This window comes from Leptinotarsa decemlineata, unplaced genomic scaffold, assembly GCF_025532065.1.
Source record: "Leptinotarsa decemlineata unplaced genomic scaffold, Ldec_3_MD MMD2_tig00004307_RagTag_RagTag, whole genome shotgun sequence".
Lineage (NCBI taxonomy): Eukaryota > Metazoa > Arthropoda > Insecta > Coleoptera > Chrysomelidae > Leptinotarsa > Leptinotarsa decemlineata.
This window is the reverse complement of record NW_027412606.1, coordinates 16,996,080-17,012,767: the sequence shown is the minus strand read 5'-3', so window position 1 is coordinate 17,012,767 and position 16,688 is coordinate 16,996,080. Positions and strand designations below refer to the sequence as shown.

Sequence of the window (16,688 nt, the reverse complement as noted above, 5' to 3'; positions counted from 1 at the left end):
TATATATAGACTCATTTTAACCTCATCATTATAGGAAGTTTCATAATTTTTAAGAACCTCTTTAATAGATAAAATGGAAAACTTCCAAGTCCAATGATCTTATCTAAATCTTGCACCTACATCTCCCGACAACTCCAATGAAATATATGATTACAGAGTTATTCAATATGACCTAGATAGCTACAGGCTATCGAAGAGGATCAGGAGGACGTCTCCTTGTTAGTAGGTGCAGTTATTACTCATGAGAGAGCATATTTCTGAAATGCAACAGAGGAGAACTTTTTCCCAAGCCACACATTTTTATTGCTTATCCGCCGATGAAGACCTCTTAATTTACGACCTGCTAGCGGAGCATGTAAATTGTGCCTGTTCCGCCGCAGACCGAATAAGGTTTTCAGTACCTATTTGACAGGGTCACTCTCGCCAGCTTCCTTAAAAGATCTTTCGCCAAGTCGACTACTCATGGATTGTAGTGGTGGATCGAATATACTCACTCTCCAGACTCACTTACCTATCTGATTTTCATATTCATATAAATGAAATGAGAACCTAGGCATCTATAAATTCCTGGGTTCTCATTTCATTAAATCATGATGCATTTGAAAAACATTTTTATCCGTACCATGAGTTGAAAAGAACCTCTCCTCTCAGATTGGAGACAGGAAGTATCCTGTCAGCCTGCCGCACTATAGAATCTATATTTTGCACCCTCGATGATAACAGCGCTCTGAAGGTTCCTCGGAGGCCGGCTCTTCTCGCTTCACGATAACACGCATAATCTGCTCCGCGTACTCCATGCACATCACCGGCGTACGCCTCGTTCAGGGCGGCTAATCGTATCTTTAAGAAAAAATAAAATTTTATTATCTGCAAAGGAACAAATGCAAATGCTCTATTTTATAACTGGAAAGTGATCGAAACTATATTAAGGGTGATCAGAATGGCGAATGCGCATTTATTTCTGTGATCCTTTTTGTTACAAACCCTTACAGCATGTTTTTTGCAAATGTTGCTCATTTATACTGAATTTTCATTGAGAATGGCTACTTTGTCTCGACACAGGTGGGGTAACCATATTATTACATTATTTTTATGGGTCTCACCCCCAAGTAATATCTGTATATGGTCTGTCACAGGCGTATCTTTGAAAAAATAGATCCTTGAAAAAAACCTCTATATTTCAGAATACGAAAGATGAAAGATCAGAAAAATGGATTTAATGTTAAAAAATATACATATGATGAACATATGTAACTGATCTACGATGACTTCGGCAGTGATGTCTTTGTGGTAGTTTCAACTTCGCTTAGCAATCAAAGTAGGAGGCCACCTTTAACAAATCCTGCAAAACTCCCTACATGATAACACGTGTCCTTCATTCAACACAATTTCATTCAAATGATATTTTTTTGTCCTGGCTTTTCGAATACTCCGTAAATATGTTCTCCTTCACGCCGACATACATCGTTATAATGAAATAGATTTTTTGCTATATGTTTTTCCACTGAAAATCCACTTGTTTTATAATTTTTCAAACTACACTTTGGCTCGTCATTTGATAATCTGGTTATTTTTGTGAAGCTGCGCAAATTTTTCTACTCTTGGTATTTCTTCAATGAATAAATATCCATGTAGTTTAGTCTTTTTCTCCGCTTGAAGTTACAATATCCAATGTTGATCAACAGGGGGATTCCTTGGGTTTTTATAGGTCCTGGCCACTAATCTTTTCATTTTGTGAATACTTCTTTTAGAAACACCTAGAAATATACAGAAAAACACCACGTGTCCACTGTTGGCATTCCTTCAATAGAAAAATACTCATGTACATTTCCTGCCCCAAATTCTCATGAATATCTAATTTCGATCGACGTGGTAGTTCATAAATTTTCTATATTAAAATTTTCACTGTACGACTATATCTAATTTGTAAATCAGTACTGTCAGACATTAATACCGTTATTTTCAAACGTTGTTGTTGTTGAAGACTCAACACCAAAACCTATCATGCTGTTGGTTATAACCAAATATGATTAGGGTTATTGAGGGGTAAATTAGTATGTATTGAAGGATGATCTCTAATATCTTTCATCTTTTCAATTTTGAAAATAATTCTGAAGAAATTTTACATTGAATGAGAAAAAAGTTTACAACAACGCAGTAAAACTTTATTTATTTCTCCCCAATTACGATTTATTACCAAGGCAGTAAACATAACAGTATATGTTGTCTTGTTCCTGTGGAAAAAGTTATATTGGTGAAACCTAAAGACCTATAGATGCGAGAAAAAAAGGAGCATCGTGAATATAATGAGGAGAAGGCAGATCCGGGGATGGCGGAGCATATTCTAAAATCATCTGGTGATAACGCTATAGAATGAAGTGAAACAAAAATTTTTACCAAAGAAACTCATGCAAAAAACAAAAAAAGAGAGGTTGAAAAAGGAAATAAAAACCTCAACTGAATTTTCGAAAAACATCCAGTATATGTTTCCATATGACAATCGCATATAACATCTGGATATTTCATCCTTTGGATGTATGTTGGAAGAATGTTAGGCATTGAAAACGAAAAAAGATTTTGTTCCGAAACGTCGACCACTAAAGAAAGCTAAGTATGAGTTTTAATTTTTTTTAAATCGATTTTTTTCAATCCGTAAGCAAACTCTATGCATACAAAAAGTTATTGACTAATTGGACACTTCAGTGGTCTTTATAACACAGTAACTTTTGGATGTGATCATTTCAGTTTGCACTTCAGTATACTTCAGCAGATTCTCGATTGATTTAGCATTATATTTTAAGTTTCTGGAGGGTTATGTAACCATGGACAGTGAGAAATAGAGTCTCCTCAAAAAAATGTCCTCAAAATCAATTATAAAATTTCTGTTTCACATGATGAATTCAACAATTGGTGTAATATCTGAATAACGCGATATTATAATTACCGAAGCAAGTGATTCATTCGAATAAAAATCCTGAAAACATTGGAAAATGGATATTTGAAAACCATTTTCACAGGAACATTCTACATTCAAATAATCCTGGGAGATTACTAATTCATTTTCATCATTCTGAAAGAGAATCAAAGTTGAAATATAGGAATATTTGATAATATTTCCGAATGAGTCTCTGAATTACTTATATTTCCATTTATGTCATGCAACTCACCATTTTCAGATACCACTGCAGCAAAATGGCAAAATAAAAGATTAATTACATGCAAGATAATGAGTATATGAAACATTCTATAATATTTTCCATATACTTTTCTGCGAAAATATTCTATAGCGAAAAATAACTTTAAAGAAACTTCATTCATTCTAGATGACCTAAATCTCTCATACGATTTTACAGTTCGTCGAATCCGATGAATGAAAAAAAATAATCCTCGCTTGAAATCGAATCGCGGTTGCCTCCATGAGAGGCATTTGCCTTAGCTCGGCGCTAGCGCTGTATAGTGGACGCCAACTAAAATGAGTCGGCGCAGAAACGTAAAATCGTTCTGTGTTGAAAGACTCTGCTCACTCAAGTTATATTTCGCATCAGTAGCGCAACAGCCAGAAGTAAATAGTCTTGAGTCAGGCGATAAGTTATAAGTTGAGTCGTGAGTGGAGTTATAAGTTGATAAGCCAATTTTATAACTTCAAAATGAGTGAGAAAAAACGTGTAATATTAACTGTGTATGATTACTATAAAACTAAAAAAAGTGGATTGGACACTTTATTCATGGTGAAAAGTTTAAATTCCAGTCCAATAATATTTATTGAGTTTGGGGTAACCAATTCTGTGATTATTTTTTTTATATTGAATAACTATATTCATTAAATGAACATATTTTTTAAATGAATAGTCAATCACAATTGAATGATTTGTAAAAATTGATAAGGGAACCGGATATTTCAATGAAAATTTTATAGTGCTGTTCTTAATTAATAGTCTTAAATCTCTGATAGTTTGCTTGTGTTTGTATCGATTAATATCGGATACTTAGTTTTTAATCGGAATGCTTTCCCACGTTCGCGACGACAGTGACTTTCCTTTTTTGAAAAAAAATTGAACTCTTGAAATGTAATTTAGTGATTACAATAAGCATAATATTTCTTAGGATTCTTCATAATTTGTATCGTTTTCAATGTTACTTTATTCTAACATTGTTTAATGTTATATGTTATGTTATTTATATTCTATGAATGCAATTGAATATAGGGCGTTCTATAAAAATATAACATAAGGTTGTCACCATATAATGACACATCGATCTTAGTTGTGCTTAAAATAACTTTTTTCTATAACTGTTAAGATAACAGAGATTTCGAATTTTGTTAGAGGTTTGTGATACCTTGTAGATCTGTCAGTAACCAATTTATCGACACACAATAACACCCATTATATTATTAGTTTATTTTATATACATAATCAGTTTGTGTGACAAAAAACTATCTTCTAGGGCGCATTAGAAGCTTATCTTAATTTGTGCGTACTATATCCCCCTAAACATCGCGAACCGAAAGAATGAGTAGCATGGTCACGGTGGCATGGGCGGAGGTGTTCTTTGTGTCGGGGTATATTGAGGTTGTAGTGGGTGAGCTCAAGACTGGAACATCAATGGCTTGCTGCCACCATATTGGAACAGGGACATACAGAGTATTATTGGTTGTCAGGATGAAATGGAGTTTTGGGGTTGGACGTTTTCGGGTAAACATTAAAGTGTGATATCATTGGTGAGCTGATTCCATTATTAAAGGAGTCATACAGTGTTATTGGTTATCTTATGTGGTGAAGGGGTAAATTCAGGTGTGAGGGTTGGTCGTGTATTGAGTTCTACAAGCTGATTTGCTAGTTGAGAATGGGGCATACTTGAATCAAAATGGTTGCCGAATAGGAGATGTGTTCTGCTAGGCTGTCATATGGAAATATTGGGAGAAGTCTTATATTATTGGAAGTTCACAAGTGTAAGGAATAGAGCCAGTCGCCCATCAATGCACGTCCCAGTCTTTGTTCATCGAAGCCCCGGCGAGCGGTGAAATCTCGTAGAAAAAACTTTGTGCAGAAGAACATATGAAACGTGATATTCATGTCACAGAGCGAATGGACTTGCTCATTACATTTCTAGCCAATGAAGGAGTTTTTTACTTGAGTGTTGATACCGTTCAAGGAAAAAAGTGCAGAAAAATGTTTACCAATAAGTACAAGCTTTTCACAGGAGGTTAAGAAGATTTGAATGATCACGCTCAACCTGTATGCCTCGGCACATTAACAACCGATGAAAATGTTGAGGAAGTGAAGAAACCGTTATGAAGAATCGTCGAATGCTATTATAGGAGTTACTGAGGATGTCGGCATATCGGTTGTTTCATACCACGCAATTTTTTCGGAAATTTTGAGCAAGAAGCGTGAGCGAAGAAGTTCGTTACAAAATTGCTGAGTTGTGACAAAAAAAACTGTCGCATGTGCATCACTCAGGAATTGTTGAATGACGTCAACGGCGATCAAATCATTGAACATACGGGCAGCAGCTCTGGCACTATTTTCATTCTAGTAGTACAAAGTCACTATTTTAGAAACCTCAATTGTAACTTCACCTGGTAGGTAATCGTTATTGTAGAACGGGACAGATACAAAAACACCTATGAAACCTAGGTAACAGTTTATACAGAGTGGCTTGTTTTGAACTCGAATAATTTTTAGCTTCCAAACTATGAGCTTCATCATGAAACATCTGATGATGCAAAACAATTGATCCATTGAAAAAAATGGTGACGTACCCTAGGGGTGCGATAGGGAAAGTTATATCGAATGTGAATATGTCAAAATGGGTCTCCCTGTATACTATTGTTGAGGAGTTTTTTTATTTTTCCTGAAAATCGTTGTTCCAAAACGAATTCAGGGTGACTCCTTTTCAACTCAAATAATTTGTAGCTCCCGAACTATAGGCTTCAGACCATATGTTTTCACACTTTGTTGAAATCTGTTCATCATGGAGAATCTGATAATGCGAAAAAATATAGGGTGATCCATTGAAAAAAAATTGGTGACATGCTCTGTTGGTGCGATAGGGAAGTAGCATCAAAGGTGAATATGTCAAAATGTGCCTTCCTGAATACTATGGTTGAAGTATTTTTTTATTTTTTCTGCAAATCATTGTACCAAAAGTTATTCAGGATGGCTCGTTTTGAATGGAATGCTATGGGCTATTCAAATTCGTTTCTGTACATGGGGATCTCCTAAACAATAAGAGATAGAGTGTCAGTTAAATCAGGGCAAAGTTGCGTATTTCAGAGACATATTCAATGATATAAAAAAATCGAATATAGCTCTTTTGGTTCTAGAGACATACAGGAAAACCAAAAAATACCAAATTATTTTTTTGCCTATATCCTCTTCATCCGCAGATATATTGAAAATCTGTCTAAATTTTGCTATTGGCACTCGATATCGGCTACCAGAATATGTCCGTGAATCTTTTATACAGGGTGTCATCTGACTTGGGCCACCCCCATCTTTGAATTCTTAAATATGGACCTGTATTTTTTGTTGTAGTTTTTGGATTGTAGGCGTTCACTTCATACTGAGAAATTAAATTTTATTTTATATTTCGAAATGTTTCGGTAATATTTGATTATAATTGTGTGAATTATTCCCTTTTGAATTACGGACCTGGAAATTGGTTGACTGAGTTGAATAAAAACACAATAGCAATTTTCACAGAAATATAGAATGAAATTTAATTTCTCAGTATGAAGTGAAAGTGTACAATCCAAAAACTACAACAAAAAATACAGGTCCATATTTAAAAATTCAAAGATAGGGGTGACCCAAGTCAGATGACACCCTATATAAAAGATTCATGGACATATTTTGGTAGCCCACATCGGGTGCCAATAGCAAAATGTAGACACAAGCAATGTTGATTAATGAGTTTCATCATTGCCAAACACATCGGCATCGAATGGTAGTAGCAGAAATTGTAGAATAACCGTCGCCTTATGGGTGGTCTATTCAACTCATTCATTTCATCATGTGTGGTAACATTAACATCATTCACTTCAAAATTTCCTCATAAATGGACAATCGGAATCACTTCTGCTGGAATTATTGTAATGGTCCTTTCAGTACTGATACTTCAAGACTTCGATAACATTTTGTAAGTTTCGTGGTAGTTCATCCAATATAGATGGAATTCCATATGATGCACACCCAATCAACACCTCTTTTGCCATATCGGCGAGTTGCTCTTTACTGTGAAGTGGGTACTTTGGAATATGCGGTCAATGAATGGTCATTCTCGTGATGCTTTTCCTGTTCTGCATTGGTGTAATCTCTATGTGTCATTCTGGAGAAACTTGTGACACAAATTACCACACCACATTGTGTTGATCCACTTCTGAGGTATATAGTTATCAAGAATAGTATTGGCAGGACTCAATCCACGAATGAAATAGCGATTCAATTCTTTGCGTGGGGCTGAATCGACAAAACTATCAGAGAAATTTACTGAAACACCACTTTCCCCTATGCGTCCCCGGACCATGTCGACCATCCAGATCGTCACGCATGAATAATCAATTCACAAAAATACAAAATACTCCGTACTGGCTATTGCTCCTCGAACTGCTTTGGTTATGCCAGCTGTAGCGCCAGCTGGAATACCCAACACTGATAATCCTGCGAAAATTGGTGAGAGTGGTGAAATTTCATCAATTTTCAGATTTTTTAATTTGATGTTAACATTTTATTTTTCCATCTGCAACCTTAGTATATCTGCATGTTGCCTTCAGCGCAATTTCAGAAGCCGTTTTCAAATTTTAGGTAACAAAGTCGTTACCCCTCACCTTGGAACCACTTGATATTATGTTGATGAAACCAAACCTGCATCGCTGATTCTCATTTGCTGGTTTCTCCTCGTTATGTGTTTCTCTTGTGCGTGGCAATGCGATCTTTTAATAGCTTCTCAGTTTCACCACATAGCATTTGCCACACCTACAGGGTAACCGGTAAATGCAGTTCTTGGAATTGCAGTTTGCGTTTGGTGGTCTGGTTTTCATAGAGCTACTACGGATGGTATTTTCCATTCCTTCCGACAATCTTCTGACGTAGGGAAGGGTAAGCACTGAATGTGGCGGCTTCTCGTCTATGAGGCTCTCACTGTCTTCCAGTCAGAATCTGTTCCATCATCACTTTGGACTAACCATTCCGTTGAAGATCTTTTTTGATGATGCCTAGTTCCTTTTCGAAACCTTTCTTCGTATTACACAGATTATTGATGCATTTATATGTCTTTCAGAAAGTGGAGTAGGGAGGAAAAGATATTAAATAAGCGTTCACTTCAGCAAAGGTATATAATATTGCCGAAGGGCACTCGGAGTCAAACTGAAAACGCACTCCAAAAGCCTCTTCATTCATACAGCTGAAAATCGTTCACGGTTGAATTCTTCAATCTTTGAAATAGCTGCATGAATCAATAGAAGTCATTCAAGGTTAAACCCAAAACACCTTCCTAAAGTCACCTTGCCTGGGTCCTGTGACGTCGGTCAAGGTCGTTCAAGGTAAAAATCAAAACACTTCCTCAAAGTCACCTTGGACGTATGTAGAGGTAATTTCAATGTTGAGAGTGGTGGAAGAAAATTTCGAAATCGGCCTAAACCAACTACTATCAATCCATCTCAATACCCTACGACACCTCATCCGAAACAAAAAACAACCCCGCCTATACCACGGCGTCCATCTTACACATTTAGTGTTAGCGCAGGAATAACAAACCAGCCTGTCATCAAGGTGACCGCAGTTCGATTTCGATGGATGACAACTTCTTTCATTTTTATGGTTTGAACCTTAAAATCATATAGGTTTTCCAGGCCAGCCAGAACGTGCGGGACCTAGGCTAGCCAGCACCATGTGGTTTCCAGTCATCTGTAAAAATGTATTGGTTTTTTTGGCCAGCGGTTGTGACGTGGAATTCACAGACATGGAACATCTATGCCAAAACTTTTGGCCTAAAAGGCTCATAGACTTCCGGATAAACTTGTGAAAAATTTGAAGAAGTTATGGTGGAAATGTTCAACTCTGAGAATAGTTGACCAGTATAGTTCAAGTATAGTTCAGTATAGTTCAAGACCAGTATAGTTCAAAGTTCGAATATTCACCATTTGGCAAATTGGATTGGTCAGTGTCACTCAGGCTCACAGTTGAAATATATAATTATACTCACGTGCGAAGCATCTACTGGTTTGGATATGTGATTGATGAGGTTACTGGCTTCGAATGGAGGACGAATTTGAGGACTACTTGTTGTTGGTGGAGCCGATGTTGTAATATGAAGAAGCGATCCCAACTGTAATGATGAAAGTTGAAATTTTCAGTTTTTGAGGAGATAGGTACAATCTAAGTAGGATTCAGATAACCGTTCTCAAATACATTTATATTACAAGCGTTCTCATCTTACAATCATGTCGACAATATTTTGTAGATTCTTATTTATCTTTAGTATTAGTGATGAAAAAATAAAACCAGATTGAACTGTAAGGGACCTATTGATCATTTCTAATGTGAGAAGTTTTGGATTGGATTTTTGAATTTTGACTATCTTATACATACACAAACATGCTCAAACACACTGTGTTGTTGAGAGTATGGCTGAGGATCTGAAAGAGTAAAATATATCAGTCAAAGCCTGACTTGGATGATTCAAAGTACCTATAAACATGCAAATAAGTTCTTTTCATTGTGAAAATTATAGTTTCTGTGCAAACATTATTTTGAAATTTTCATCAGGAAATTTGTTGCAGATCTTACGTTTGGTTACGTTCATTTTGGTAATTCTCTACAGTGTCCACAGTCGCAGAAGTTACGGCATTCACAGTTGATATACTTCTTCTGAAAAACCTGATTGCGATACAGTGTGGTGACTTTGTCACACTGTACCACAAAGTCGGTTTGGAAATATGAAACCTAGAAGAACCCAATGAAAATACTGCTTCCGCACAATATTATCATAAAATACTTTTGGTTGCATCTTTCATCAACCAAGTTGGCGTCATCAGGAGATGACTCATGATGATTACTGAGCCTAACTTCGCTCGTTTATATTTAGAAGGATCAACCCCCAGTTTTACTTTGAGTCGAACGCCTGTTAAAAGTTCAAAAAAGATACATTTTTCGAAAGTACCGTAAGTATGCCTAATTAATTCTACCTGGAAATGAACAGATTCAATAATGGCCAATTATTCAATTCAGTTTTATGGTTCATAAGATATTGAGAGTTTTTGAATTATTCATTTCCATACTCTCCAACAGGTTAAGTTCCAAAACTTTCTTCTGGAAATGGAGGGGCTTGTATTCCTGTTTGAACTCATGTCCTTCTGTGATCAAGTGAGTGGCATATGTGGAATTTATTTTTCCATTCTGAAAACAATATTTGTGTTTCTTTATGCGGGCTTCATACGTTCTTCCTGTGACTGCAGTTTCGTTCTATAGGGACATTCTCAAACGGATACAAGTGGCACAAAAATATAGGAATTTCCATTTCTTATTTTTCAAGATTAATTTTACACGAGAAGTTCAAATTCTATCTATCAATATCGTAGAACACGAAATGTCAGTTCTATTTGAAGTCTCATCACAAATACAAGTTCAATCGTTTCACAAATAGAGACATTTGCGTTTCTCATCAAAATTTCCAAAAAATATAATTGCACTGTATTTCAGGAGCGTTTGTTTCATTTCACAGAAAAATCTGAATCATTTTAGTACCAATATTGTCATACTGATTATACTCTAAGCTCCGATGAACATATTATTGAAATTTTCCATTAGGTTCATCATTATTACATCAATACCGGTAGTATGAATTTTTAGTATAAAAATGTAGAAATATATTTCAGTTCAAGTATCATTTTACGAATATGAGAAATAAAATGTATAAAACAAATAATCTATGAATGAATAAGCCTCTTACCGCAACATATTGCCAGCCATTATTAACACGCAAGAGTAATGCTTCTTCTTCGATGATATATGCCAAAGTTCCCACGGGACTAACCGATGACATTTTAGTCATAGCTGCGCGGTCCTGAAAAGTTACCGTTCCTGGAACGATCTGTGCTGAAGGAAGCTGATTTTCTGGAATCTGAAAGACGGGAGGACTCGCCGTGGCTCTTCCTACGGAATGGATGAAAATAAAAATTTGTGATGTCGAAAAATCTGATGGGTGAAATTCCTTCATGCTTTCTGTTCCACCAGTTTAACGTGTATAATATAATTGGCACATATATCGGAACGTACTCTGCGAGATGAAATATTTGGATATATAAAAAAATTCATCTGTATTTTGATTTACGTACGCCAAGAAAGTTTTTTTCAATCCACCCTGCGAATTTCGTTTTCCCAAATATATTTCAAAATCATATTCATCAGTAAATTCAATAAGGGTTCTCATATTGATTACGTTCGATTTAGATGAATAAATATAATAAATACCAAAGTTTTCAGTTTGTCCCACTTTTCAGGAGTTTTCAATGAATTTCTGGAAAGCAGTTTTGAAATCATCCGATATAGTATACCACAAAATATAAATCAAGCCTTTACCCTAATATAACGTACATCAAGCTGCCTATCAACTCTGTATATGGTACTTTGAAATTATCGTTTTCTGAATCTTTCAGATTCAATTTTGGCTGCATTGGGATTCTCGACATTTCACGATCATCCATCCCAAAAATAATTATAATTGATAAACTTTTTCTTAAATGTTTTTGACCAATATAAAGTTTGTTTATCTACCTCAAAATTTCAAGGCCCAAAAAGGTTGCTTTATCACTTGTCAAATCCCTCGTATTCATAATTTTCATTAATTCTTGTTTCATCCTGATAACATCAGAGATACTATAATACAAAAGCATCTACCCATATTGAAATATATGTAACATCTCTTAAATTTCAAATCAATCAAGTGACTGTTCATATAATCATTCCAACACTTTTGAACTTTTGAACTGTCACTTTTGAACTGTCAGGTGCCTTCAAGTATACTGATGTTTTGAGTTCACTCTTGAGAAATGCAGATTTCACGTCCATCTGATAGATGTGTGAATTTTTTCCAGTGGCAACCGCTACCAGGGTCCTCAATGTCAACAGTCTGGCTGCTGGTGCAGAGATATCTTGCAAAGTCGGTTGCTGATAACATCTCGCAACCAAACGTGCTTCCTTCTGGGTTTCTTCATTTACCACCTTCACAGTAAAAATCCATCTGTAATCAATGATTTCCCAGGTATGATTTTCCTCTAGTGAATGAAGTTTTACATCTTCAGCTTCCTTTCAACCATTATTACTTTCAACAGCTTTTTCACGACTTTATTGTACTTCTGAAGGTTAATGTCCAGCAGATGAAGCCATCATAAGATTGACATCTTATTCATATAGATATTTATCCTTTGCCTTTTACAAATACCATCACTTCCTTTCTGTAGCGTATCATTCTGGTCTTCACGCATAAAGTCATTCATTTGAATTGGAGTCATCTTCAGGTGTCAACTGTGTCGAATCACCAATTTCTATAGCAATTCTTTTTATCGGGCATCTTGATCATTCCATCAAATGCCACAGATTGAGGACTCACTATAATGTTTTGACTTCAATCATATAGCCGATAACTATTTCCACATTACCCTACCATGACTAATTTCTCAGTATTAGAGTCAAGTTTACCAGTACGATCTTTTTTTGCCACATGTGCAATCGCTTGACAACCAAATATTCGTATTTGCCAAATAATACAGAATTTGAAGTTCTGTTATATAGGTTGACAGCTATTAGTGAAGATTCACTTCACTTCTACATACATCACTCGTTATAAATACACTGAAGAACTCTCTTTCCGTTCTCCACCTATACTTTTCAAAAAGGATGTACGAGCTTGTTTCCCTTAGAGAAAGATCTCACACAAGTTTTTTTGAAAACCTTGCAGTGTCCCATTCGACGGTGTCATAAGTTGGATGATTTTTTATTTGTAACAAGAGCTGCTTTGGTATCAAATTTGAACGTTACAAAATTAAGATTGCCTACACTTTTTCCTTGTATAATGATAGCTTCACTATGACAGAACTGTTCTCGAACACAATAGCAAATCCCTTTTTCTCTATACGCTTTACTGAGAGAAGATGTAGGCAAGACATTCACAAAGTCCAATTTAATGGACAAATTTGTTTTGGTTATCACAGGCAAACGTCCTTTCACTTCCGTATTCATAACTTCGTCTAGTCGTCATAACCTGATTTAACTAAGTGGGATGTTGCTCACCTATCAGTAATGAATTTTATTCCATTTTTATTTGCAAGTTCACATAAATCTTCTTCGTTTTGTCGAATCACTTGAGATGAAGCCTCTTCTTGTTTTGTGACATTGGCGCTATTTCTCTTGAGACACTGGAACTTCATATGACTTCGAGCTTAACAGAAATAACATTTTATACGAAAAGTTCCACACACGTTTTTTTATGGATCCTGTTGGCGGGCATGGGTACCAGAATGGCTGCCTCTGCCATTACTCTGGTTCTTGTTCATCTGCCTGTAACTACTGAAAGCTACACCTGGAATTTTCCACAATCCGTTCACCTTCTGATAACAGTTTATTTTTTACGAAATCAAGCTTGACAGAAGATGAACTATAACTTCTTGATCGTCCATTTTGCTTTCAGCATTTTTCAATTCATGATACGTTCTCTCGAGCTCGGTCAAGAAATCACCAAGAGAGGTTTTTTCATCGAAATGAGTGTTCCTCAACGTTCTCTGCAACTGGACCTGGCTTAACATCCCTGACTTGACAAATGTAGATTTGAGCGACTTCAACATCACCTTAGTTTCTTTGTCCATGATTGTTTCGAATATATTATCAGCCACACACTGAAATATAATATCACGAGCAATGGCGTCCTTTTTGTAGAAATTATCATATTCTGGATCAATTTCTTCCGGAATTGTCTTCTCAATAGCATCTAGCACTAAATTCACTGCGATGCTCGAGTTACACGAATTTACCAGTTTGAAAAATTACCGGTGCCATCAAATGGTTTCACGTTCACGCTTACATGTTGAGCCGCCGCCATTATGCACGCCTTCTTTCAGAATGAGTACTCCTACCAATTTTCTTGATAATAACACTTCTCCATATTATTATCGAATAAGTTACTGGGCTCATGACCTGTTGTACTACATCTTATGTAATAATAAAGCAATGATAAACTTATAGTTCATTGAGAAAAAGTGTGAAACGAGTAGCCAAAATAAACGGCCGTTAACAGAAGATACTGAAAGACAAGGAAAGACTACAAGTTGACTTTGAATACATTTTTCATATCCACAACACAGTAGACAAGATCATGAAGTATTTGTAGAATTGTATTCAATTCACCAAGGGCCACATATTTTCATTCATTGTATCTATTATTGTATTATTATTAACATGTCATTGTGATCATTTGTTCTTTGGTAACAATTTTCTTTTCTCCATTATACTATAAAATATTTTCTTCTCCATGAAAGTATTTTATACTTCATTGTATTAACTATTGTTTTGTTGTTCTTCATTCAGTGATGAATTTCAAATAATTAGCTAATGGTGAATCTATAAAGATTCGAAACATGTACTGATTGATGGTTTCACCGTTCTAACATCTGAGGGTGATAATAAATTGTGTAGACGACTTCGAGTTTTTATTCTTCGCATATCGAAATTTCGAGTTTGGAGTCGTGATTTCGAAATTACGAAATTGAAGTCAGTATTTCTAGACTCGGAATTTTGAGAATGTCCAGACTTCGAGATTGAATGTCGTAATTTTCAAGAAACAAATAATAGAAAAATGCGGCCCTTCTGAGCTTCCGTATTTAATTGATCGATGTAAGTACTTTTTATCTATTGTTTTACAATTTTGCTTCAATGTTATCAATTTTATTGTAGATATCTTGATAAAGGGAATAAACATTCTCGAAAGCTCGACCATATAACAAAGATATATATGGAGTACATCTAAATCTTTTCCAGTGTATAAATTAAACATTCAATTTAAAGGGGAACCACAAAATTCAATATCATTTTTAGAACGGGTGGAAGAATTGGCACGAGCCAGACATAGTAAGGTAGATCTTTTTGAGTCCGCTAGTGATTTATTCACTAGTAAAGCAACATTTTGGTTCAGACAGATTCGTTCTCAAGTCAATGATTGGGATAGTTTAGTAAATAAATTGAGGAAGGATTTTTTAGTTTTCAATTATGATGATGAGATTTGGGATCAAATGAAAACTAGAAAACAAGGTAGAAATGAGCCGATTGTTCTTTTTATTGCTTGTATGGAAACGTTATTTAGTAGACTTAGCCGAGATACAGCGGAACCAACTAAAATCAGATTTATCAAGTTAGGCCTCCAAGCTGAATATAGGAAACGTCTTGCTCTTAGTGAGATAGGTAGTTTAGAAACATTGAATAAGTTATGTAAGAAGTTAGAGGAAGCTTATATACTCAGTTTAGCTTCAGGTTCTCAAAATTTTAGAACTACTCATTGTTTAATTGATTCTGAACGTGTCCATCTTTCAGATATTCAGTCTTCTCATTATGACAGGAATGTTAGGAGAAGTAGTAAACCTCAAAGAAAATTTTTTAGAAAAAAAAACATGACAAAAATTCGAATTTGAATCAGTCTAGAGATAAGCAGGTTTATGTTACCAATTCTAGTCCAAGTCATGTTTTATGTTGGCGCTACTTACAACCAAATCATACTTTCAGAAATTGAAGGGCTACAGATTGTATAGTTAAAAAATTTTGTTTCAAATGTGGTTGTCCCTATGTGACTTCCAGAGATTGTACAAAATGTTAGGTAAACTAAATGAGGAGGGAAATCAATTAAGCTCGGATTTTCCTCCGCAATCTTCTAGAGCAAAAGACCATTTTTATAAACAATCGAATTAAAATAATTTTGATATTGAGGGTGGGAATGCTTGAAAACTTACTGTAAAGGATTTTTATCAACCAGATAATAATAATAATGTTTCACCTTTTTTTTTTATTCAAAAGCCTTATGATAATAGACCATACATTTCTGTTAAAATTTTTGATCAAGATATTATCTGCCTAATGGACAGTGGTGCCAACGTCTCAGTCTGTAGCCAAAAATCTTTAAATTCTTTGAAAAAACTCAATACCAACAACTATTCTGCTATGAAATATGTAACAACAGTTGATGGTACTGAACAGTTTGAGGGATAGTAGATTTACCTGTTAGTGTGGACGATATTGTACAGATTGTCCCTACAGTAGTTGTTCCTTCACTTCATCATTCGTTAATTTTCGGTAGTGATTTCTGTAGTCAGTTCAAAATGAAAATTGATTTTAAGGATAGATGCTGGAAAGTTCATAGTGTGGTTACGAATAATTCTGTACAAGTGTTTTCTAGTGATCTTGTTGATGGTCAGAATTTAGATTTATCTGATCTTTCAGAAATATCACCAAATGAAAAGTTCAACAAGTAATCGACTCATTAATGAAGTAAGCAGTGAAGTTCGTCTAGGTCGTACTGATAAAATTAGGTTAACGATTGATATAGGTGACGCTGAACCATTTCGAGTAAAACAATATTTGATGTCACCATACATGTTGAGAATTTTAAATACTGAGCTGGACGAAATGATTGAGCTTAATGTTGTA

At 35.3% G+C, this 16,688-nt stretch overlaps 1 protein-coding gene across 5 annotated transcripts in view; it reads right to left on the bottom strand.

The window, feature by feature from the left end:
- Mp (collagen XV/XVIII-type protein multiplexin) overlaps positions 1–16,688 on the bottom strand; it is a 423,852-nt gene that overhangs the window by 4,784 nt on the left and 402,380 nt on the right. For all 5 annotated transcript variants that reach the window (XM_074179083.1, XM_074179085.1, XM_074179086.1 and 2 more), the window contains 3 exons: positions 10,954–11,156; positions 9,208–9,330; positions 623–840 (listed from right to left, as the gene is read on the bottom strand). In XM_074179083.1, the coding sequence (XP_074035184.1) occupies positions 623–840; positions 9,208–9,330; positions 10,954–11,156 (544 nt within the window). The remainder of the gene's footprint in view (positions 1–622; positions 841–9,207; positions 9,331–10,953; positions 11,157–16,688) is intronic.